At 35.4% G+C, this 23,245-nt stretch overlaps 1 protein-coding gene across 2 annotated transcripts in view; it reads right to left on the bottom strand.

The window, feature by feature from the left end:
• LOC134694620 (microtubule-actin cross-linking factor 1, isoforms 1/2/3/4/5-like) overlaps positions 1-23,245 on the bottom strand; it is a 141,132-nt gene that overhangs the window by 50,961 nt on the left and 66,926 nt on the right. For both annotated transcript variants that reach the window (XM_063555665.1, XM_063555660.1), the window contains 3 exons: positions 12,206-23,137; positions 1,058-1,204; positions 405-743 (listed from right to left, as the gene is read on the bottom strand). In XM_063555665.1, coding sequence (XP_063411735.1) covers positions 405-743; positions 1,058-1,204; positions 12,206-23,137 — 11,418 coding nt within the window. The remainder of the gene's footprint in view (positions 1-404; positions 744-1,057; positions 1,205-12,205; positions 23,138-23,245) is intronic.

Genomic DNA, 23,245 nt, shown 5'->3' with positions numbered 1-23,245 from the left:
GGGACAAAAGTCTAATTTGGCTTAAAAATTAAAAGGTCATATCATAAGCAACAAGTGTACTAAGTTTCAAGTTGATTGGACTGCAGCTTCATCAATAACTACCTTGACCAAAAACTTTAACCTGAAAGTCGCTTTTTCATTTTCTATGTTCAGTGGACTGTGAAATTGGGGTCAAATGTCTAATTTGGCTTTAAAATTAGAAAGATCATATCATAAGCAACAAGTGTACTAAGTTTCAAATTGATTGGACTTCAGCTTCATCAAAAACTACCTCGTCCAAAAACTTTAACCCGGAGCGGGACAAACGAACGGACGAAGGAACGGAGACACACACCAGAAAACATAATGCCCCTCTACTATCGTAGGTGGGGCATAATAATTTGCTACACAAAGATTCTTCTTACCATTTGTTTATCTGTTACTTGTTTTATGCTGTCCAGATTACGAGCTTCTATTTCCAGAGCTCTCAGGTCATTGTCAGTAGTGACTACCCATTCTAAGAACTTCTCATGCTCTGACTCATGTTTGGTCAGTTCATCAGAGGCTGTGGTCAGATGTTTCAGTCGTGTACTGGAGGTTTTCTGACATTTACCAAAGTTAGACTTGAGATTTGATGTGAGATTTTGAAGTTCTGTGACCTGTTCTGGGGTAAGCTCCTCCTCATGGTTCTCTAGTAACTGTTCAGTCTGGTAAATCAGAGCTGCTATTGGCTGTTGATGTTGTTGTATGTCTGAGATAAGATCCTGTAAAAATAATACACATTCTTTGTTCATTTCTTTTTTAATCATACATATATAGTTAAATTATGTAAATAGTATTAAAGGATTAGTTCCCATAGAAAATTTATCAAGTTTATGATGACCAATAAAAACTGGGATGAAGACCTATATTGATGGTTTTGCCTTCTGAAAATCATTGAAAAGACTAAGTAATTCTTTTTTTTTTGTAAGAAGGACTTATGCTTTATATATAAGTCTGTCATGGATAATAATTACTCATCTTTTGTAAAGCCATTTTTGTAAATATTTTATTTCTTTAATTACAAAACTCAATATACCTTTTGAGCTTGTAGTTGACCTTTAACCTTGTCAAGGTCATCACTAATTGGGTGATCATCTCTAAGAAGCTGTTCCACATCTGACAGCCAATTGAGTTCATTGTTGAGGTCCTGACCAAGTTTATCATAGGAATCCACTAATCGACCCTGAAACATTCGAATGGATTATTTTAAAGAGTGCTATTGTTGATACATAACAACACAAAAAGTGCAGTAAACATTTAGATTAAGCAGGAATTTTGGAAAAAGCAACTTGAGGCAAAGCTGGATCATTTGATTTTCTTTTCACTGGTTAAATGTGAAATCACTAGTGCTTTGTGTCAGGTATGGAAAAACCTTAACATGTTCTATACTCAGTTAATTGGAAAATTCATTCATTTAAAAAAAATGTTAATCAAAAGACATTTTATATTTTACATCTGAACTAGAGGTACTGTTTCTAAATTTTTCTGGCATTTTATATATGATTAAATATGTAATAACGGAGGAACAATTGATGAAAAAAAGAAGTAAGAAAACCAACACAAGGGTGTTCTGTATATAGATAAAGAGCCAACTATTTTGGGGGGTAATTTCAATATATATGTAAAGAATAAATGTAAGACATTCAATTATACACAAGCCTACTAACTCGCATGCAGAGAGAAAGAAAAAGAGAGATAGAGCAAGCTAAAAATTAGGTAGGAGGTGCAGGGAACAGCAGGCACCCGCTTGACTACCACCAAGTCACTGAAAATAGAATAAACAAGATAATTGTTAAATGAATACATTACATTCACACGTGTGCAGTAGTAAAATAAAATGACAATAATAATTATCATGCTGATTTCATTACATTATAGACAGAAAAATCATTACAATAAGTAACAATGGTTGTGTTTGCTATAACTTACTCCATGCATCAGAAACAATCTAACTATCAAATAAGGCAATTTATTGGGGTCTTTCCCCTATCACAAAATCCATAATTTTACCAGAAATAAAACAATGAAATTTACCAAAAATATTCATGTCCTTATGAAACATGTTATAATTTCTAAATTTTTTCTTTCTTTTGAAGACTAAATACTCTAGTTTTAGGAAATAAAAGAAGAATCTATGAGACCATTTCTGCTCTTTCAGTCTAAAAATCCATCTGATTAATTGATATTCATTAAACAGTCTTTAGAACTGAGGGAGTCAGACCCATGTCAGGCAAGGTTATGATGGTGTTTTTTACATACATTTATAATTGAACTCTAATGTTCTATTTTTCCATATATTGTATTGTATTATTTTGTATTTCATTGTATTACATTGTATTTCATTGTATTGCTTGACCCTCATGGGTGTAATTTTGCAATAAAGATATGTTAATGAGTAACACTATTTACAGCAAACACATTAGGACATTTACATATCATGACTGACGAGGTTAAAGTGCAAGATCATCTTTTGTGTTCATGCTCTTGTAAATAAGAAAACTATCTATTTATTATATCTTTCTTGAAAATTATGTTTTTAATGAACCTTGAATGCAATTAAAACATGTGCATGCAAATATGAGTGTTGTTTTGCAAGGGAAAGTGCTGTAACATGTGCACTAAATCAGAAAAAAAACTCTAGAAAACATTGTTTGTTTGTTATTTCAATTCATTTACTTTAGGATAAAATGTATTATCAATTATTATTTGACCTGGTTAAACTTGTAACTTTTAATCACTTAGAAATTAAACTATTATTTGGTAACATTAAAACTAAAACAACAATAACATGCGATAAAAGATACAATATGACAGTAAACGCAGTAAAAAGATTCAAACCAAACAAATTAATATAATATTAACCATGCAGCACGGCATTCATAACTATAGTACAGGCTTCTAAAGCAGTTCAGTTAACGTTTTATATATTTGTTTTAGCAAACAACTTTCAAAGCAAACACAGTGTGCAAGAATAAAATAAAAAGATCATAAATTTGTTTTAAAAGAAACACTTGGAATGTTTTATGTATTATAAATTATATATTTATTTTCATCAAAAAGTTAAATTGCTATGAGAAACAAACCCCAATGTGATGAAATAGTTGGGAAATAAAGAAGACTTATTTTTGTGTTTTTTATAATTAAATATAAACCATTCAGAAATTTTGTTTCATTTTCATCATCTGACAAGAGCCAAATATGAATGAAAGAAAGTTTAATAATAATTTAAATTAAAAGACAATTCTTTATTTCCTTAAGAGATGAAGGACTCACTTGTTTTAGTGTAGTCATGACAATCTGGATTAAGATCTACATAGAATGTTATTATAGTTCAAGGAAAAGTCTACTCTCTCACATGCAGTCAATTCATACTAATCAGGTTTGGAAACAAAATGTCAAAAAAATATCATCAAGTCTTCTGCTCAACATAATATTCTTATATTTCTGTTTTTCAAACTTAAAATTTTAAACCTCATTAAAATATGTAATAGTTATTTCCCTTGAAGAAAACAACTGGCAATGACTGGTTTCTGAACCTTTAAAAAATCTCTTGGTATAAAGTTGAAGTAACTTTACTATTTTTATTTTTAAGAAAAATGGCATGTGTGTCATGCCTGCAAGATTTGCTCTTGTCAGTAACCGATTGCCTTTCACCCAAGGGAAATAACTCAGCTACCATATTGTTTGACATCATCAAACAAATCAAGATATGCAAACCAATGCATAAAGAATCATGCATTAAACTTAAATAGTCACTGCTGAATTTCTGAACTTTTCAAGGCCTTCAAATCATAAAACCTGTTTTCCCTCAATATATTGGCCTGCATATCAATAAGAAAAATGTTTTACTCAAATAAATGAAAGTCCAGCAGTAATCATGCATTCAAAAACTATACATATTAAAACTAATACAAATCATTTCATATATTTACATCCATAAAATATATCAATTGTAACAAAATAGAACAAAAGTTTTATGTAAAGGATTCAATCCTATCATGCAGGATTCTGTTGACAAAAGCTTTGAAACAGATATATTATCCTGACTGGTCATCATGCAAAAACAATAAGAACTAATGTCACATGCTTATCACTCAGTATTATCAAGCAGAACGAAAGTTATGATTGCAGACGACAGGTTTTCATTCAAAGGTATTCAAAACTAAACATTGCAATTCATTCATAATGCAGAAACTGGTAACACACGGTTTATCATCCAATTCATGAATTAATTCATTCAAACAGAAGGTTGAAGCACACAGAGTTATGTCCCATGCTTTTTGTTTACCTTCCGCACAGCTGTCATTTTACTCTCCAATACAGTCCTCAATAAGTCTTGTTTCTGTTTTGGTTTTCCTGCTTTATTGTCTAGTAATGTCTTCTCATCAGTACTGTCAGGTTCCTGAATGGCATTATCTTTAACGTCAAACACATCTTCATCTTTCTCTATTTTAAGACCATCAGGTTCATCTTTCTTGACAGACTCCTTTCTACTCTTTGCTGTTGCTATAATCTCCCTGATAGCATCTGATGACAGAGGTAGTAACCATGACAATCCATCTTTGTCAGTTCCTGATGAATCTGTATTAGATAAATCTGATGAACTACTTCCTCGAGAACGATTTCCAAAATTAAGAGGTCTGTTGAGTAATGGACCCATAGGAGCCTCTGCCAGGTATTTATATCTGGAATGTTCAAAACTGTGAGGACTAGGACCACGGAACTGGACATCACTATTCTGACTTTCACGTAGTCCTTCCCTTGGAATATTACTAACAATTAAACCAGCAGCTATTGCATCATTAAAGCTATAGACTTTGTCGTTCATTAGGTTAACATAAACATTCTCATTCCATTCAATAATGTTTTTGTCTATGGCTTTCTGTAAGGTGATGATAATACCCTCTCTAGCTAAATCACGAATTTCTTGGCACTGTGATGTAACAATTTCCATCTCTATCATTTCACGCAAGGAGTGTTCCTTCCCTGTGCTAGGGTCAACAAATGTTCTATTTTCACCATCATAAAGTCCCTGGTTGACAGCACTGTACAAACTTAAGCCTTTTGGTGATAGGATGAACCCCTTTTCCACAGCTTCAACTAAACTTATTGTGTCACCAGATTGTGGGTTTTTAAAATCTCCTGTGTTTACGTCAATCATACCCAAACTAGCTGCCCTACGCAATGTTATTGGCTGAATTGTATCAGGATCAATTACCTTGGAATTTGATTGGTTCAAAATCCCAGACGAGAAAGCTTCTCTTAGCTTGATTCTGTTTTGATCACTAGATAAGATCTCTTCAACATAAATTTCCACCGAACTCTTGGAATCAACTTGATCAGCTAAGGCTGATGGTATAACATCTCCACTAACATATTCTGATGTGATAGGTTTCCATGTTTCATTGTCTAAATACTTCCCATGAACAGGATCAATAATACCAGTACTAATAGCTTCATACAAAGATATCACTTTGTCACCAAATAATATCTCTATAGCACCATCATTGATCAGACGGTTTTGTATACTGTCTTGTATTGTAAGAAGTTTACCAGTAAAAGGATCTTTTATCATTCCAGTTATATCATCGAGCAATCCTTTTTGAATGGCATTTGATAGAGTTCCTATTCTACAACTGTCTTGTGACACAGATGTTATTAGTGTATCTATGGTAATACCCTTTGAAGTTTTCTGCCATTCGGTTTCTTCATTTTCTAATTGGTCATGACTTATTGCTGGAGTCAACCTCTCAACCAATAGTCCTTTATCTAATGCTGCTTTAAAACTAATCCCTTCTGGTAAAGACTGATCACCTGTACCAATCATGTTTGACTTTAATGCCAAGGTCAAAGGAATCCTTTCATCAGAAGTTTCATCATAAAAGGAAACATTATCTACATCCACAGTTCCTTTATCAATGGCCTCTAAAAGAGTTGATTTATCGTCATGTAAGGTGAAGTCCATAGTGTCTGTATTTATCAAACAAAGACGAAGTGCTTCTCCAAATTTGATTGGTTTCTTGAAAGACATTTCTGATATAATCTTTTCTTTTTCTATATGAACATTTCTTGGGGATGATTGGTTCTCTGCAGATCTTTGTCTCAAGTTTGATACTTTCAGAACGTTACAGAGACTTCTACCATTCAAAATGAATCCTTTTTCAATGGCAGTTAATAAATCCATAGTTTGATCCTTTCCACATTTTAGTTGTGCCGTTTGTGGGATAAATATTCCTGTATCTACAGCCTGTGTTAAGACCATTATAGTATTGTCAACAGGGTCCTTTATCAATGTTTCTTCATTGTCAATCAGTCCAGACAATATAGCTTCTGATAATGGCACACGATCATCACTGGTCATACTTTGCATACGGAGAGTAAGCATATTCAGTAATCCATAATGTACGGCTTCATCTAAAGTGACTCTTGTAAAAGGTACATCTAAAACCATATGTTCCTCAATGGCCTTTTCTAGAGGGAATGTTTTCATATGTTTTCTATCCAGCATAGATGCAGTTTTATCACTAATAATACCTTTGTCTGTAGCTTCAGACAATGAAACAAATTTTGCCGTTTCTGGGTTTTTTACTCGTGACCTTATCCCATGTATCAGTCCTGTTTTCAAAGCTTCACCTAAAGTAACAGACATATTTGTTCTTGGATCATGAAAGGTACAGCGATGTTTTTCAAATATTCCTTGTTCAACAGCCCTCTGAATACCAAACTGAGGCTGAGTAAAATGTCTGCGTCTATTGTGTTCAGTCTGTGATGACATGCTTGTTTCTAGTATCTGTCTCATTTCCAAATACTGATTTATTTTTGAGTCTTTTAGAAGTGTATCTACTGTAGATAGAATTGGTCGTATTTCATCCTCAAAACTATCAATAATAAGTCCCATTGAAACTGTATCATGAGGTGACAAGTTTTCCATATAGTAACATGTCTCTGAGTCAACGACCCCACATTTTATAGCATCCTTCAAAGATACTACACCTTTGTCAATTAGAATCACTTTAGTGTTTTTATCATCTACAAATTTACACACAACAGCCTGAGACAATGTCATTCTGAGATTATTTCTTGGGTCACTTATCTTTTTGGTATCTTTGTTGTACAGACCCATTTTTATTATTTGGGGTATAGTAAATCCATGAGATGGAATATCAACTATAAGATCTCCACTGATTTTCTCTCCAATGTCAAGGTCATCAGAATATATTGTTGTCTTCTCTGACCTTGAGAATGTATCATTAAAGCTTACATCCAATGGTACAAATGTGTCCAATTTAACATCTTTGACTAATGTTTGTGACAAATCAATGATTCCAAACTCTATTCCTTGTTTAATACCTATACACATTTTTGAGACTTTGTCTATGACTTCTTTAGAGTCAACATCATAGATACCACACTTGACAGCTTCAACAAGTCCTAGACCAGGACAGTGAATGGCCTGGTGTAGCAAGCCTTTGTCCAATGCTGATTTCAAATCATAAAACTCATCACTTAAAACATCATGAATGATACACTCCTCAATGTTAACAAGTCCTGAGACAGTGGCATCATCAAACGGAACTATTTCATTGGTTTCTGTATTTTTTACAAGAATATCTTCACATTTGATTAATTTTGATTTGATTGCCTCATGAAAGTTGAGAATTTCTCCTGTTCTTGGGTCAGTAAATTTCCTCTGGATAGGATTATAAACATCTTGATGTATGGCATCAACAAGATTTAAGTCAGTACTGCCCAAGTTTTGTACAATATATCCTTTAGAAACAGCTTCTGTAAATGTAATGCTCTTTTTATCAGAACACTTATATTTTCCAGTGTTTGGGTCAATAATGTTCTCTGCTAAAGCCCCATCAAGTGTTACCAATGTCTGGTATTGTAAGTTACGAACTAAGAAAGCTGTTCTGTCAAGGAGACCACTATCTACAGCAGCTTGTAATGATACTGGGTTTACAGTTCCAGGATCTACAAAGGCTCCATCCTCCTCGACCAAATCTTCTTCAATGATATCCATAACTCCATACTTTGGCTGGTTAGACAAATCTATCAGTATTCCACTTTCAATACTATCCAGTAATGAGAGAACATTCCCTGAGACTGTGTCCACACACCGTCCAGATGTTATATTTATGAGTCCTTTCTGAAGAGCTACGTCTAGCTCATGAATAGTGCCTTCCTTTGTATCTCTGACACGAATCAAACTAGAATCTAACATACCAGAAAATATAGCTTCAGAAAAGGCCAATTCATTCTCATTATCTGGTGATAGGAACTTCTCCTTGTCTTTAGAATAAAGTCCTTCTTCTATGACCTCTGACAATGTCAGCTGATAGGGTGATTTACATCTCACAACAAGACCTTTACTTAAGGCAAAGTTAAGTGCAATTGGAAGCCCCGATGATAACATCATTCTGCCGGACACTGGATCAATAATACGTTTGTCAATAGCTTCACCAAGAGTTAATATATCCTTACTGACTGGATCACGAACTAAAGAGTCTATGTGAATCAGACCAAGATCAAGTGCTTCACTAAACGATACTTCTTCGTCTGTTTCTATATTTGTCACAGTGTTTTTGATTGGATCATACAATCCACTGTCAATCACAGCATCTAAAGTCACTGGCAGATCTGCTTTTAGACACACATCAATAGAATGTTTACGTTTGTCACGCGAGAAATTATCACTTGAACTAGATATAAGCTTATCAGCTTCAAAAGATACATGTTTGCTTTGCTTCGATAATTTCCTCAAATCAATTTCTGCATCACTATCAACTACAATATTCAGAGATAAAGCTTTATTCCATGAGCACCATTTTTCATTTACTGTATCACGGACAAAACAACGATCTGACATTTCACCACTTGTAAAAGATCCTTCATCTATCACTTTTAATATTCCACAATCTAAGGCCTGTTTAAATGTTAATTTATGTCCAGTTGCACTGTCGATTATGATTTTATCCTCTACTGTTTCTGAATCTAACTTACGATTTTCACTCATAAGAAAAGATCTGATTGGCTGACTCAAACGTCTGCCTTCACATTTCATTTTCAATTGATTAATCATGATCTTTTCTGCACTTGACCCAATGTAAATTTCTCCAGTGTTTGAATCAATTTGAAGTTTTTGTTCTTGAAGCATTCCAGATTCAAGAATGGAATCAAGATCCATAAAATCTCCTGTGTCTAAGAATTTGACTTCTGTGCTAACAGCATCAACAAGTCCATGTTTTACAGCAGCCCCAAGAGAGAAGTTGGAAGCTGTAACAGGGTCAGTAACAATTCCTGTGTTTGGATCAAATAATCCCCTGTTGTATAACTCAACCAATGAAAAGATTTGTTTCTTAACTGGACTTCCTCCTTGTTCTTTTGATGTATCATTTTCCAGTGCACCAACCTGAAATTTCTTCATTGATAGCATATTCTGACAGAAAGAAAAAAAATCTTTCTCTTCAACGAATTTTGTTTTTCTATTATATTTTTTTCTTAGGCCACGGTTTTTTATTTTGTTGGTTTACGGATCCGCCGACCCGATTTTGCCGACTTTCAGAATAAAAATAAAATTGACTTTTCATGCTTTTTTTATTCCCACAGACCCTTATCAATGCATTATCCCTAAAAAATAATTAAAATTTTCTTTTTTTATAAAATGAAATGCATTAATCATTAACAAAGTTGATAACACTTTCTGTTGTGAAAAATAAAACTTACAATTTACGTTTCTAAAAATAGACAAATCAATTATAACTGACTTTGAAATGTCTTTTGCGCAAATAATTTTGCGAAACGAAACCTGTGTTGAAAACCTATTACAAAATAAGTTCGTTTCCCTTATTTGTCATCAGTCCGTAAGATGCATCATCTCAGAGAAATAGACTTGTCCAAATGTTGACAGGTGGAATACATCAATTAAAGAACTGAATATTTACCATTCTTATGAAATTTTCTTGTTTCATAAATATCAATCATTGGGATAAAAACCGGATTGCATGACAACTGATTAACCCGATATTGTTGTTTTTCCAGTGGACGAGTCTATTACGTTTTTCGACACGTGTGTTTAAACTTATTTTTGTACTACGTTTTTACATTTTTTTTCTTTATTAGTTTTTGTCATTATTTACCAAGTTTTCTGGAATTGATTGAGAGCTACGCGAATCTGTTTTTCTTGTTTGTTAAATGACGATTTAATTTCGTCTTTGTCCGTGCAACCCCCCTTTTTTACAGGAAGTTTTTAAACGATGTCATGCGATGTTCATGATCACTGATTAATAATATTTCATTGAATTAAATGTTAAGAAATGATGACAAAACAGCAAATAAGACAAACATTTTGTTAGTAAGGTGAAATATATATTTATTTTGCATATTTTTTCGTTTTGAAAGATATTTTTTTTTCTTTTTTTTTCCGACCGACCGACCCGACTTTTTTAAGGGAAAAATCCGTAAACCAACAAATTAAAAAACCGTGGCCTTATGATGTGAAAGGCAGCGAATCTTATCTTTGAATATAAATTTCCAGCAATACTTTTCATAACTCCAAATCGTATCACTTCATCTGAATAGTGATAAAATTTTCTACTTAGAATTCAAAATGATATTTCCTGATCAATATAAATACAGTACTTAAATCATACTAGTGTATACTTGACTCTTAATTTAAAACTGAAATAGAGTTCATGTCTTTGAATATGAATAATCTTTGCTTTCACAAACTCATTGAACAATCTTTTTTTATCTTTAAAAATGTTGTTGAAGAGAAAGTATATTTCTTGAGCTGTCCAAGAGAAACAGAATCAATGAATGATTTACAAATGAGTAACAATAAAAGTTGGCAACATTTATACAACATGAATATAACTAAATTATAAAGAAACATATATAAGAAGGTTCATTACAAATAACAGAATCAAGCATCAACCTATTCAAATGCAAATATTCAAAAGGGTAAATATGAAACATATAACCAGCAAGACAATTAGCTGTAACATAAATGGAACCCCCACCCCAAATAATATGTCTGTGCCTGTCATTTATAGGAACCTTACAATGGTCGTTATGTATTATTCTGAAAAAAATTATGTTTTTATATTATTTTGAAATTACTATTTGTTGTTTTTTGAGAATTTGACATGGATAGCAAATCTTTTATAATTTTTGGTGAGATTTATAACTGATGATTTCTCTTTTGTGAGATCTCTAGTCTTTATTGGCAATCATATCACATCTTCTTTTTTATATTTATGCATGTATAATTTTTCTATTAGGTATACATTGTTTTTCCACCCCATTTATATCCAAACTAGTCACAAAAGGATGATTTATATTGTGATTTGAGTTTTTCAGATCAAAATGAATTATTTTTTCTATGCCCCAGTACCATCAGTAAAAAAGGTTGAATGTATATTTTTCAAACACAAAGTATAAACCCTTCTATAAATGTAAATATCAACCATATAAATAAAAACAACTAATTATAATACAATTGTAATAAAAACCAACTAATTATGATATAAATTATAACCAACAAAACAACTACTTACAATGTAATTGCAATCAACAAAACAACTAATAAAAGTATATTTGTATAAAAAATAAACATTAATAACTATAATATATATAAAAGATAATACTATCAAATACATTTAACATGGCAAGCTTTTTCTACTTTTATTTTTTACGTAATTTAGGAACAAAGTTGTTCCTATTTACACATATAATCTTTCGCCTTTTAATAATAATCACTTTAGAATCATGAACAATAATACGGTTAAAAAGTTTTTAATTTTCAGTAAAAAATGGTTTCCAATAATTTGTATATTATATAATTGACCTAACTATGGTGAAGTCTAATTTATCTTTTATACTAATTTTGTTGATCAGATTTTTAAAAACGTTTAAAGATATCAAACAAAGCATATTTCAGTTTTAAAAGAACTCACATCTATTAAAAAATATAAGCTAAAACATAAATTGAAAAATAATACATTTCTAAAAGCTTATCTTATTTGACCCACTCACACAGTATACTATTAAAAATAACTTTTATATATTTCATTTTAGTTTCAGAAATTGTATGACTTAATATATCCCTCCCAATATATAACAACATACACACCATAACACTATTTAAAGCTATTAATAACCATGCATTAGTTACACTCACCTCATCAAAAGGTGTGGAGCGGTCCGTAGATCTTCTACCAGTTACTTTCATCCCACTATCAAATTCATCAGCTTTGTGGTCCACAGCTCTACCATTAACTGGTTTAGATCGTAGTTTCACTGTTTGCTGTTCCACCACAGTTGGAGCCATTGTATCTTCAGAGATGAATAAATCCTTGGTAGGTTTGGTGGTTTCAGTAAACACCACACTCCTCTTTATTGCTTCAGGTAAAGATATGGAATCACCCGTTGTTGTTTGTGTTACCTTTCCTTGGGAATCTATTACAAATCCAGGTTTAGTAGCAAACGTGACATCAGCCTTCACTAGTGGCATCTTAACTTTTCCTTCAGATACATGTAAACCTGATTTAAGCGCAGTAGATTCGGTGAAAACTAATCCTTTAGCTAGTGCCTCAGACAATGGTAATAGAGCACCTGTTTTAGTGTTCACTACCTTGCCTTTAGAATCTACTTTATACTCTGGCTTTGTGAAGAATGTTGTACTTTCAGATTGAGTTTGTTGCTCAGTTTCTAATGATGATATTTTACCTTCAGCAAATCTGACTTCTGATTTACTTTCAGTACTTTCTGTGAAGATAAGACCTTTGGCTGCAGCCTCAGATATTGACATTATATCTCCAGTAGACGCGTTTAGGACTTTGCCCTTAGAATCAACCATAAATCCAGGTTTGGTAACATATGTAGCACTTCCTGATGTGATCTGAATTTCTGTTGATGTTGTTGAAACCACTTCACCATTTATGACTTTAACATCAATTTTTGGTGAAAATGGTGACCCTTCTTTAACAACTGTATACTGGTCTCCTGAAGTTGTTATTTGTTCACTATCAGAAGTGACTTTTGGTTGAATGAAACCAGTTTGTAGGGCTGTTTGAAGACTCATTACATCCCCAGATTGAGGGTCACTGAAGGTTCCTCTATCGGAGTCAATCTTTCCTTGGGTTATGGCATCTGATATGGAAATAGGTGATTGTTCATTGCTAGGGTGAACATCTTCATCAATCATTTCTGCTTTATCTATTGACAAAAAGCCACAAATTACAGCTTCATCAACAGACATTATTTCCCCTGTATTAGGGTAACGATAAGTTCCTGTTTCCAAATCAATTTTTCCAGTTTTAAGAGCTTCACTAACAGATAATGAAGGCTCACTTCTATTCTCGTCAGTATTACCAGGTACAGTTGTGGTAGTCATGGTAACTTGTTCATCATATCTTGTGTTATCCATCGGTATCTTTGTATCGACTATGTCTGTGTATACAACAGCTCCTCTTTCTGCCGTGTGAGGGCTCGCTTTCAATAACACTACTGATCCCCCTTGTTGTGAATTTTGTCTGGTTACCGGAGACAAGAACTGTCTATGAAGTGCTTCTTCAATGGACATGGGGATTCTCCTGTCCCTGCCTCCGAATTGCCCGTTTTTTGGATCAATGTTTCCTTGTTGAAAAGCTTGTTGAAATGACATAGTTGTCCCATCTTCCCTTGGACTTGAATATTCATATGGCTGAGATGTGGATGAAATAATCATGCCTGCCCTTACAGCTTCATCAACAGTGTAAATCTTTCCTGTATTTGGATGTGTAAACAAACCTCTTTGTTCATCTATGTAACCTTTTCTAAGAGCTTCATTAAATGTGTAGTTCTCTGTAGCTTTAGCAGGTGACATTGATATTTTACCATCGACCTCTGTGGCTAATACCATTCCTTTCTTCATTGCATCAGATAATGGCATTGTTTCTCCTCTGCGAGTATCTTTATAGTTACCCTTTGCATCAAGTACGCCTCTATTTATGGCTTCAGCTACATCAATCATTTGACCTTGAGATGTATCCATAACCTTGGATATATTGTATGTAATGGCTGGTTTTTCTGATTTGACTTTTGTTTGCACTGTTTTAATTGTCTGAACAACACCGGATACTAGACCAGCCTGTAATGCCTGTTCCATGGGTATAAATGTCCTGGACTTAGCATCATAATATTTTGTCATATCAGCATCAATGATTCCTTTTTGTATAGCTTGTTCAGCTGTAAGCTGTCTGTTTGTTGATGAATCAAGTACTCCTGTGACATTTATTTGCTTTACATCTTTGGTTTCCTTGTCGACATTACCATTTTGTTGTAAACTTTCTCCAGTAATCAGGTCAATCTTTAGAGCATCCTCTAGTGGCATTGATGCTCCTGTCTTAGGGTCATAGTAGACATGTTTATCCTTGTCTACAATTCCTCTTTTTAAAGCTTCATCCAGTGACATGGTTCTGCCAGTAAATGGATCCTTGACTTCAGTTATCATGGTATCTCCTACTGTTACAATGTTGTCAGAACTACCAGCTGCAATTTCTACCAGACCTTTCTCTGCTGCCATTAACAATGGTAGTCTCTCTCCTGTTCTCAGATTAACAACAATTCCTTTATCTGGAATAAATATGCCTTTCCTGATGGCCTCCTGTAATGGGATCTTAGTACCAGTTTTAGGATCAATGATAGCCTTGACTGTCATGGAGTCTCGTTTCACAGTAGTCACAAAAGGGAATGTCTGTTCCAACTGAACATACCCCTTCCTGGCTGCATCCTCAAGCTCCAGTGTTTCCCCAGTATGTTTGTCCAGGTATTTACATAGCCCACCATCTAAAACACCTCTATTAACTGCCTCTTCTACTGACAGCCATTCTCCTGTCCTTGGATCTTTAACAGACTTAACATTATTGATAGGACTGCTACCATCAAAACCTCCTAATTCTTCTGATACAGAGTCAGCTCGTACATACCCACGTTTAATGGCTTGAGGTATGCTTAATTTTTCTCCTGTTTGAGTATTTGTGACTATTCCTGCTTTCAAATCTAAAATTCCACTTTGAACTGCTTGAGGCACTGGTATGGTTTGTCCTGTTCTAGGGTCAACTATTGTTTGAATGTTAAATGTACGTCTTTCAGTAATGACTTCTGCTGAAGATGGTGATTTTACCATTTTCTGATCTGCTTTAATTTTACCTTCATGAACAGCTTCAGTTATTGGAATAGAGCTTCCATCTTTTTCTTTATAACGTCCAGTTTTTGGGTTGATGATGCCTTTCTCTATGGCAAGTTTGACTGGAATAAACTGTCCCTGATCAGGATCGAACACAGATTTGAGATGAAGTGTGTCAGGACTGGTAGTTTCAAATGTTTCTGTTTTTGATGAATTTTCACCACTGACTAATCCCATCTTCAATGCTTCACTGATTGGTATTTCTTCTCCTGTTCTGGAGTTTACAATTACACCAGCATGTAGATCTAGGATATTTCTCTTGACAGCCTCCTGAAGACTGATACTGTGACCAGTAGCTGGGTCAACAACTGTGTTAATCTTTAATGTTTTCACTTGAGTTATTGTATCTTCTTTGGATTCTCCATAAAGTTCAGTGCTTTTCATTTCAGAATCTACATCTTTTACTCTGACAAGTTTTTGGTTGACAGCATCCATAATAGGTATGATCCTTCCATGTTCATCATCAAAGTATGTTTTACCATCGTGATCAATGACGCCTTTATGAACGGCATCATGTAACTTCAGCTCTTGTCCTGTATTTGGGTCAATAACTGATACAATGGACATTCTCTTTTTCTCTGAGAACATTACATCAGCACTGACACCAGATTTTGAAGTCTGTTCTTTCATAGTCACACTATCCATAACCTTTCCATCAATAAACCCATAATCTAGAGCCTCCTTTATGCTCATCTCCTGACCAGTGAGTGAATTTTTGTATGTTCCATGTTGTGTGTCTATAATGCCTGACCTGATTGCCTGGTCAAGACTGGTATCCTTCCTCCCTGCTGAGTCTCTCACACCACGAATATGAACTTTACACGAAACCTTTTCTGACGATTCTAAGATATCAGAATCACCCACTCCATCTCTGTTTTGTTTATGTTTATATTCTGTTATCTCTATATTCTCAGGACCAGTACGAGTTACAACAGTAGACTGCACATCAATTGGAACAGATCTGTCTAGAGATACTGACAATGTTTTCGTTACTGACTTATCTTTGGTGAAGTAATCTTTTACTTTCATAGCTCCATAGATAGGAGCACCGACAAATGCAACAAGACCCATTTTAGCAGCATCTTTCAAAGAAATTCTGATACAAGAATCTTTACTGATAAATTTTCCAGATTTGGGGTCAATTCTTCCTGTGTTCAATGCTTCAGTGAGAGTCATCATTTTTCCTGATTTGACATCATAGATACTGCTATCCCCACTGATAAATCCCAAACGAATGGCTTCTTGTAAACTATGCTTTCGTCCTGTTTTTCTGTCAGTAAATTCACCTGTTGAGTCATCAAAAACTCCTTCAGCTAATGCAGCTGTCAGAGTGAAGCCCTCTGTTGTTTCCTGCACTTCGTCTTCAGGATCAATCAACTGTTTTCTAATAGCATCAAGTACAGCAATTCTAGAACCAGTAGAAGGATCAGTAAATTTACTACTCTCCACATCAATCAGGCCCCTGTTCAAGGCTTGAGAGAATGACAAGCGATTTTCTTTTGGTGCTTTATCCTTTGATCTTGGACGTATTTTGACAGGTGAACTTTTGGTGAATTTATATTCAGCACGATCAACTTCTCTGCGGGGAGAAGTTGGAGGACTGATATAACCTTCATGAATGGCTGCACCTAATGACATAACTTCTCCAGTTTTTGGGTCTCTAAATGTACCACTTCCCTCATCCACCATTCCTTGTTCTATGGCATCGCTAATGGAGTAGTGATGATCAACAACCTCACTTTGAACTTCACGATAAGTAGTAACACTAAATCCTGGTGGTGGTATCAGACCCTCATAAAAGGCCTCTCTTAACGTAATCTTTTCTCCAGTCCCAGTATGTTTCAGCTTTCCTGTTTCAGGATCAAATATTCCACGCCTGATTGCCTCATTCAATGAAATCAAATCTCCTGTTTTGGGATCTAAAACACTAGAATTATCAAAGTCTATTAACTTTTCCTCAATAGCTCTCTGAACCGTAACAGGTTTATGCTTTCCTGGAACAGAAATCTTTCCTTTAAGTGTGACATTTTTATCATTCATAACAAGTTCATTTAGTGATACAGGCTCTCTTTCTCCTTTCGTTGATGAACTGTATCTAGGTAAACTTCCTGACTTCTGTTCCTCAGTAATGACTTTTGTTTCATGAAATATAGTCTTTGATTCTGCTGGAGAAAATTTTACTTGTGAAACCTTTTTTGACTGTTTAGTTTCAACATCATGTATTTTTCCTACCACCATTGATAATGTTTGTGCAGTTGATAAATCAATGTATTTCCTGTTGACAGCTTCATCAATTGTGATTACTTCCCTTGTTTCCTTGACAGTTATGGTTCCTTCATCCCAGTTAACATCTATGGCTGGTGTTTTGGATTGTAAATCTGCTGATTCAGCAAGTTCTTCTACTGTATCCGAATCCAAAAGACCTCTCTGTACTGCTTGAGGTACAGTCATCACTTCTCCAGTTGATCTTATGATGACCTTTCCAGCACTCCAATCAATAGTCAGATCATCCTTAGATATAAATGGAGAACTTGTAAAGCTTGTTTCAGTTGTCTGTTCAGAAATACTATCAGAAATTCTACTTCCATAAGGTTTGGAGTCACCATTCACCATTGAGGAAGGGGAGGATAAAGGATAGGAGGGCTTGTAAAAAGAAGATCCATCAACCTCGGAAGAAAACGAAACACCCATAGAAGGTTTTACATGCAGCGAAGGATGAGAAAAATCTAGCGTCTCAGAAGTATTACTCTGAGAAAATCTACTTCTGTCAGGACTTACCACATAACTATCAGGTCCATTTAAATCTGGTTCATTTTTCTGAAGAGAAGGAAGATTCATTGTCGGTTTGATACGATCTCCAGGTTTAGCGTATATAATAGTAGTTTGGGGTTCTCCATCCCCATTCAATGTAAATTTTCCAATTGTTTCAGTCTTATGTCTTTCCTGTTCTGTCACATCTGTTATAATTGGGCCTTTAGATTTTGTTTCTGTAACATCTTTTATAACTGGTCCCTTGGTCTTTGTACTTTTTACAGCATCATAGACAACTTTCCCTGCCAGAATAGGTGCTCCAACAACTGCTAGTAGTCCAAACTTCAGTGCATCCTGAACAGTCATTTTGTCTCCTGTCTTGGAATCTTTAATCTTGCCAGATTTCCTATCAAACAGTCCTTTTTTCATTGCTGAATCCAGAGAAATCATTTCACCTGTCCTTGAATCCAATATAGTGACTTCGTCAGACCTCAGCTTTCCATCAAGTATTGCTTGTTCAATAGGAACAGTTTCTCCTGTGGCTGAATCCATTACTGTTCCTCTCTTCTGATCCAGTGAGTCAACAACAAGTCCTTGCTGTATAGCAGACGACAGTGGCATTACTTCTCCAGTGGCTGTGTTTGTCACTTCACAAGTTTTTCCATCTATAATTCCTTGTCGTAAAGCTGTCTTCAGTGGTAGTTTGGTTCCAGACGCTTCATCAACAATCAGAACCAAATTTCCATCAACAATATTACGATTTACAGCTTCCTGAATTGTTATCCTCTCTCCTAAGATTGGTTCCAATAACTGTCCTCTTTCATCAATAAGTTGTGCTTTGTCTGCATCCAGTAGATTCAAAGGGCCTGGTTTTGAGAATTGTGACCTAAATTGTGACCCTAGTATGATATTTTGTTGTTGACATTTTGGATAATTGACACGACCAGTACTGCTGTCTATTAATCCCCTATTGAAGCATTCCTGTAGAGTGACAGGTCTATCCAGAGTAAGACTTAGCATGGCTTGTTTATCAGTGTCAACAATCCCTCTATCAATGGCTTCTTTTAAGGTAATTAGTTGACCAGTTTTTGGATCTCTGACTTTGCCTGATGTTGGATCAATAAGACCTACATGAAGAGCCTCTGAGTATGAGAATCCAGAAGGTGCTGATACAGATTCTGATTTAAGAGTCTTCACATCACCTCTAGTTCTTGTTGTCTCTGTTGTTTCCATTATAAGTTGTGGTGTCCTTCCTTTATCACCATCAATACCATCATAACTTTGTTCCACGTCTGTGGTGTAATTTAGAACCTCATCAAAACTGTCATTTTTCATTCTGTCCTCATCTCTAGCTCCTGACCGCTCTAGTTTTATATCAACCACAGATGGGGCGATACCATTTTCTGTAATAGTAGGTGGAACAGGTTCTTCCATTGACATATTTTGTATCCTTTCAATATCAGCAGCATCTGTTGATTTTGATAGGCTGATGAAGCCTAGTTTTAATGCATCTTCCAATGGTATTCTACTGTTTGTTCTGGTATCCAGGAATGTTCCATTTTCAGCATCAATCAGACCATTCTTGATAGCTGTCACAGCTGATATTTGCTCTCTGGTTTTAGGATTGATCACAGAAGTGACATTCTTCAATGAGAATGGCAGATTTCCAGCACTGAAAGCACTATGTAGTAATTCTTCTTCCTTTGATCTGCCTGTGACATCAGCATGGATCAGTCCTTTGTTTAGTGCTGTGTTAATTTGAAGAGTTTCTCCTGTACCTGGGTTGATGTACAGTCCTTTGGATATATCCAAGATTCCATTCAAGACGGCATCGTCATAGGAGATCATGTTCATTGTCCTGGGGTCAATGACACTGCTGATACTATATGATACTGTTTCAGCAGTTATTTCCTCCACTAATGTAGCTTCAAATGTCTCTTGTTCATCAGTAATGTGTATACTTGATATTTCATGACGATCTTGAGCAGTTTCTATGTTTGACGTGGCAATAGCTAACTTCCTGTCTATTGCATCATTGATGGACATCCTCTCTCCAGTCACAATGTTGATGTACTGTGCATTTACATTATCAATAATTCCTTCATCAACAGCTTTTTGTATAGATATGGTTTCACCAGTTCTGGGATGTACAACCCATGATACCATTAGTGTGGTCATTTTTGTAGTGGTCATCTTGCTTCCATCGCCTTCATCATTAGACGTGACAGATGTGAGTTCAGCCTCAATAAGTTTCCTCTCAATAGCATCGTATACAGATAATTTCTCACCTGTCCTTGTATTTATGTACAATCCATTTCCTTCGTCTAAGATACCATCTTTTACAGCTTCAATGACAGGCACAAATTTTCCTGTAATTGGATGTTTGACACTTTTTAATTGGAATGTTTTTGTTTCTTTAAGAATGTCCCCTTTAGCTACATGCATAGTGCTAACATCCTCAGCCAGAACCCATCCACTATCAACAGCTTCACTGATAGGTATAGACACTCTTCTGCCCTGTTGATCAAATGTCATGTACAGTCCTCTTTCTCTGTCTAATATTCCTTGATTGACAGCCTCTGAAACAGATATCTTTTCTTTTGTTCTTGGATGAATGACACTAGTAATTGCAAATGATCGTATTTCTTTGACAGATGTATCAGAAGTATGTGGTTTGTCTGTTTCTCGTCCTGTTGCAAGACCTTTAGCTATGGCTTCATTAATGGTAAATTTGTGACCAGTCAGTGGGTGTATAAAGCATCCTTTTGATAGATCTAATATTCCTCTTTTTACTGCTTCTTGTGGAGATATCCTCTCCTTCGTACGTGGATCGGTGATGCTTTGTACTTCAATATGGCGAGTCTGGCTCACCACCGATTCTGCAATGGCAGGTCTCGAAATTGTTGTTGATGTGAAGGAGAAGCCCTCATTTCCTTTCCTTACTATTTTGGATTGAACTTTGGAAGCTCCTGGCTCTGGTAGAGAATCAAAAGAATCAAATTCTATTTCTTCAGAGCTTTCATCATATTTTTCTTCTTGAAGAGATGTTGGCGGCCATTCTGTGGACAATCGTAAAAGTCCCTTCTGTATTGCTTCCTCCACAGGCATTGTTGACCCTGTGTGAGGATCCCGAAATGTTCCGGTTCTTTCCACCAACAAACCCTGGGAGAGGGCTTCTGATACAGATATTGGACGAAAGTTGACCTCTTCATTACCTGGCTGTAGTTTGGTTTGAACAGAGGTATATGTAATAGCTGGACTGAGAACCTCTAGCACAGTCTGAGCATCATCTGTTGATATAATTCCTTCCTTAGCTGCCTTGTTCAGAGTCATTACTCTTTCTGTTCTAGCATCAGTTATCTCCCCTCGATCTGGATCTAACATTCCAATCTGTATCGCTTTGAGAAGGGACACATTTTTGCCGCTTGCATCCTTCATGGATGTATCACGTGTCAATTTTTCTACCACATCTTTATCTACCAACCCCTGACTGGCTGCAGCTCTAAGTAGTACTCTTCGTCCAGTTCTTGTATCGACAAAATCTCCATTGCTTGTAATTATGCCTTTTCGCATTGCTTCTGGAACTGTTAACATTTTATTTGTAACTGAGTCCTTGATACATGGTCTTGCTAAAAGGACTTCTTCACTGACCAATTTTAAGTAGCCTTTCTGAACAGCTGATGCAATAGGTTGAGCAGGTTCTGCACCAGGTGATACAAACAATCCTCGTGAATCAAGGATACCATTCTCTATTGCTTCTCTGATTGAGAAAACCTCTCCAGAGGAAGGAATCATCACACATTTTGTACTGTCGTCCAGAATGCCATTGTCTAGTGCATCAGAGAATGATATCACACGTCCAGAGTTTGGATCAATTAAGTGACCTTTCTCTGTTATTGATCCTTCTACAATAGCCTTTGGAAGGTAAAGTGGTTTACTTAATAACTGTCTCTGATAGGCTTGGTCTAACGGTAAGTTCTGACCTTTGGACCTGTCTATGTATAATCCAGATTCTGGGTCAATTAGACCCTTACTCACAGCTTCCACTAGTGAAATGTATTCTCCTGATGCAGGATCCTTTATTTCTTTCTTTGATGGATTTAAATGTCCTTTTTCAACTGCTTCTAAAATAGTCATACTTTTTCCTGATAATGGATCAATAATTTTTCCAGATGACGAGTCAAACAGACCTTTTTCTATAGCATCAGCTAGTCCTAATGCTGATTCTAGTACTGATAAATCAGCAGTACCAAACACAGCTTGGGACTGTGTGATAGTGGTAACTGTTACCCCATCTCCTCCTAGGTTTGTTGCAGTTTGTTGTGATATCAGGCCTTTAGACACAGCCTGATGTAATGGAATGTTCTGACCAGAGTTTGGGTCTCTGTAAGTCATTTTAACAGGATCAAATATTCCTTTCTTCATGGCATCTAATAATGGAATTTGTCTATTTGTTACGGGATCTGTTAGTCCACAGGGTGAATTCAGCTGCTGCAGTAAACCATCAGATATATAACCTTTACTGTAGGCTTCTTGAAGTGATAATCTTCTACTTGTTAAAGGGTCGACATAAAACCCTGTTCTAGAGTCAAACAATCCAGATTTAATAGCATCCACTAAACTAACTTGTCTTCCTGTCTGAGGATTAAGAATAGCTGACACGTATAATGTCATTTGACTTGGTGCTATACATTCCTGTTTAACTGTCACCAATATTTGTGAAGTATTAGACATATGATCTTCAGGTGGAGCACTCTGATGTAAAGCCTGGACACTTGTAATACTAGCAACCTTCATTGACAATCTGTTAGGTGCTAACAGTGGAGGTGATATCATTCTTCTTTGGACTCCTGGACTATCATCTACATCCATACTGTCCATGGTACTTTCACTTTTATCCATTCGTGGAGTAGATGTTCCGATAGGTCTATCCACCATAGCTGTCACTTTACTGACGAATGATTTACCACCATAACCATTTGTGGTTGTCATTGGTGTTGGGTATCCTTCAAATTCTGATAACTGATGAAAATATCCTTCCATATCCTCATCAACTAACATGGACGATCTCTTGGCAAGTTCTGCACGGAATGTACGCAATAATGGAATTTCTTCATCTATAACCATTTGGAACTACAAAAGATACAGAAGTCAGTCAGTTTTTTATCATAAAAATTAGTGTATACTGTTACTACTCAGTTTTTGGCAATTTTTTTTGCAACAGTTCTAGAAGACAATTAA

This window comes from Mytilus trossulus, chromosome 1, assembly GCF_036588685.1.
Source record: "Mytilus trossulus isolate FHL-02 chromosome 1, PNRI_Mtr1.1.1.hap1, whole genome shotgun sequence".
In the NCBI taxonomy this organism is placed as follows: domain Eukaryota; kingdom Metazoa; phylum Mollusca; class Bivalvia; order Mytilida; family Mytilidae; genus Mytilus; species Mytilus trossulus.
Note: the sequence above shows the minus strand (reverse complement) of the source record. Positions and strands in the feature narration are given on the sequence as shown.